Here is a 3368-nt window from a genome sequence, read left to right as displayed (position 1 = left end):
GTGAGAGAGAGTGAGTGTGTGTGTGTGAGAGAGAGAGAGTGTGTGTGTGTGAGAGAGTGTGTGTGTGTGTGAGAGAGAGAGTGTGTGTGTGTGTGTGTGTGTGTGTGTGATCAGAGGCGTGAGGTGGCGAAGGCCGTGTTTTCTCTGGTGCTGATCTTTGCTCTCTGCTGGTTTCCGCTGCATCTCAGTCGCATCCTGAAGAAGATGGTTTATTTTCAGAACGACGTCGGCCGCTGCGACCTGCTGAAGTAACACACACACACACACACACACACACACACACACACACGCATGCATGCATGCACGCAAACTTTTATTTCTTTTTTTAAATTTGATTTCAGCTAGTTGCTGAGGCATCATTTCTCATTTTAATTTAGTTTATCTTGATGTACTAAAATAAATAAAACTAATAATTTTTTTTTATTAATACAAATTAAACGTCCTAACAAAACTTAACTTTTAAAGTTGGACTAACACAATACCATAAGAGCATGACATAACAATGTGGAAAATAACATTATCAAATATTTACAAACATACAAATAAAACCATATTTATTAATAAAAAATAAACGTATTAATAAAACTTACATTTTAAAGTTGGACTAAAGCAATGCTATAAGAGCATGAACATAACGTTAAAATAACATTACAGATATTCTAACAAACATACAAGTAAAACAAATGTATTAATAAAAATGTAACTTACTAATAAAACGTAACTTTTAAAGTTGGACTAAAACAATACAATAATAGCATGAACATAACAATGTTAAAATAACATCAAAAATGCTTACAAATTAAGCAAATCATTCACAATATTCAGGCTTAATCAAAAGCCAAAGCAAATAAAACATCTTTAGGCTAACTTTAAAAATGAAGTTGTATTAATATGTTTAGTTTTTATATTAAAAAATAGAAATACTTTTTATTTCAATAAAATAAAATTATAATAATAATATATTTTTTAATATTTTATTTCAACAAAAAAACAAAGTTTTTTCATTAGTTTTAATTAACTATAATAACACACACAAAGCCATACTATTAGAAAATCTAGCATATTTTATAGTAATGCATCAATGAAATAAGAAATGCAATTCTTTAATGTGTATTTTGTGCAGTTTATTGATTTTCACTTATTTGTGTTGTTGTTTTTGTGTCTCAGTTTCTTGCTGGTGTTCGATTACCTGAGCATAAATCTGGCCACCATCAACTCCTGCATCAATCCCATAATCCTCTACTTCGTCAGCAAGAAGTTCAAGAACTGCTTCAGGGTACAGAGAGCTCTAGAGGAGTGTGATAACAGAGCGCAGTGATGCTGTGAGGATCTAATCTCTGCTGTCTCTCTGTCTCTGTCAGTCGTGTTTGTGTTGCTGGTGTTATCCGGCCGGCTCACTCTTGAGCAGCGTCGTGCCCCTGAACGGGACCAGCTTCCAGTACAAGAGCCCTGATCAGAACGGCTTATCGGACCGGACCGCGCTGCGCAAGGACAGCTACAACTGACCTCAATCACACACACACACACACACACCGCTTCAACCTTAACTACACAAATATGAACATATATATTTATAACTGCACTGGTTAATTGTGCCTACTATTATGAAAGTGCATCTTTTTAGCATGCATCATATATTGTTATATAAATATAAATTTTAAACATGCTTTCAGATGTGATTTCGGACAGGGAATGTGCTCAGAACGTTCTGGAAAGGTTCTTAATAAACGTTATTATTAAAAAGTTAAAAACAAAGCTAAAAGTTATTCATAAACGTTCTTCCTGTAACATTAAAAGAACATTTATCTTTCTTTATTAACGTTTTCAAAATGTTTCGACGCACAGTGTTGATAAATTGTTCATGGAATGTTTTTTCTGGACATTCTTCTCACGTTTTCTTAAATGTTAGACAAACTAATAATGTTCTCGAAACGTTACCACAAAAACGTTATTTATACGTCATTCGCAAAACTTTATTTTTTTTCTTCTGAAATGTTTTTTCTGGACATTCTTCCAATGTTTTTTAAATGTTAAACTAATAACATTCTCAAAATGTTAGCACAAAAAGATTCTATATGCATTGTTCATTGAACGTTTTTCCTGAAATATTTTAGTTGGATGTTGATTTAATGCTTTTTTTTAAGTTAGACTAACTAATAATGTTCTCAAAACGTTAGCACAAAAACAATATTTATACACCGTTCATGAACCTTTTTTTCTGAAACATTTTAGTTGGACGTTCATCTAACTTTTAAATGTTAGACGAACTCAAAGTTCTCAAAGCGTTAGTATTTTTTTTCTGAAACGTTTTAGTTGGATGTTTGTCTAACGCTTTTTTAAATGTTACTGCTTGTTTCAGAGAACATTCAAAAGTATTGTTCACATAATGTTTGCAAAATTATAAAATGCAATGTTAACTTAACATTCGCATAGCCAATGAAAAAAAACATGAAACATGTTTAGAGAACGTTCATTATTAATTAATGGGAGCGTTAGCAAAACGTTCTTAGAGCGTTAGTTTTGTTAGCTGGGCAGCCACATAATTAAGGCTCATTCACACCAAAGAAAATAACTAACTATAAAGTTTTGATAATCAAGTCCACAACTGCATTTATAAACCCAATTCCAAAAAAGTTGGGACACTGTACAAATTGTGAGTAAAAAAGGAATGGAATAATTTACAAATCTCATAAACTTATATTTTATTCACAATAGAATATAGATATTATTCACAATTTGTACAGTGTCCCAACTTTTTTGGAATCGGGTTTGTATAATAATAACGACAAAGAGGAATGATATCATTGGAATCACTCTCCTAATGATTTTTTTTATCCCAGCTGATGAGCTTTAAAAACATTGACAGCCGATTAGAATCCACCCAAGTTGAAAGAGTTCGCACATTTGTGCGCGCTTAAAATAAACATAACGTGCCTTTATACTTCCCCATCAACACCACGCCCCCTCTACAAAACCCCGCCCTCCAGCCATCTCAGCCAACCCGATGTCAGCAAACCTGAAAACGCAAAACAGCCAGAGAGCATTTGTGATTGGCTAGTTTTTTTTACAAAAGAATACATATTATACATAAACTTTATACGTGATGGTATTTAATGACTTCTATCTTATATTTAATAGATTACACGTTCAGTAGGTTGCGTCTTTATGCATGTCTGAAGCGAGTTTGACGTGAAGTGACCATTTTCTTCGGAACAGTGAATCATTTTGTGAAGCGGTTCATGTGATTCGGTTTCCAAAGGCTCAGTTTCTCATGTCACTACTGTAAACAATGTACAAAATGTTATATTTTACAACCATTTAGATTGGGAACTATGTCAAGTGAAACTTCCACATCATTGCATTCTGTT

General features: G+C 33.1%; 1 protein-coding gene across 1 annotated transcript in view; it reads left to right on the top strand.

The window, feature by feature from the left end:
- The window catches only part of LOC107570196 (endothelin-1 receptor-like), a 10377-nt gene extending 8861 nt beyond the window's left edge, over positions 1-1516 (top strand). The window contains exons 5-7 of the mRNA XM_016256401.1: positions 115-248; positions 1168-1276; positions 1362-1516. Of these exons, the coding sequence (XP_016111887.1) occupies positions 115-248; positions 1168-1276; positions 1362-1505 (387 nt within the window). The 3' untranslated portion in view covers positions 1506-1516. The remainder of the gene's footprint in view (positions 1-114; positions 249-1167; positions 1277-1361) is intronic.
- The last annotated feature ends 1852 nt before the right edge of the window (positions 1517-3368 follow it).

Source organism: Sinocyclocheilus grahami, unplaced genomic scaffold, assembly GCF_001515645.1.
Source record: "Sinocyclocheilus grahami isolate Dianchi unplaced genomic scaffold, SAMN03320097.WGS_v1.1 scaffold1425.1, whole genome shotgun sequence".
In the NCBI taxonomy this organism is placed as follows: domain Eukaryota; kingdom Metazoa; phylum Chordata; class Actinopteri; order Cypriniformes; family Cyprinidae; genus Sinocyclocheilus; species Sinocyclocheilus grahami.
This window is presented reverse-complemented; position numbering and strand designations above follow the sequence as displayed.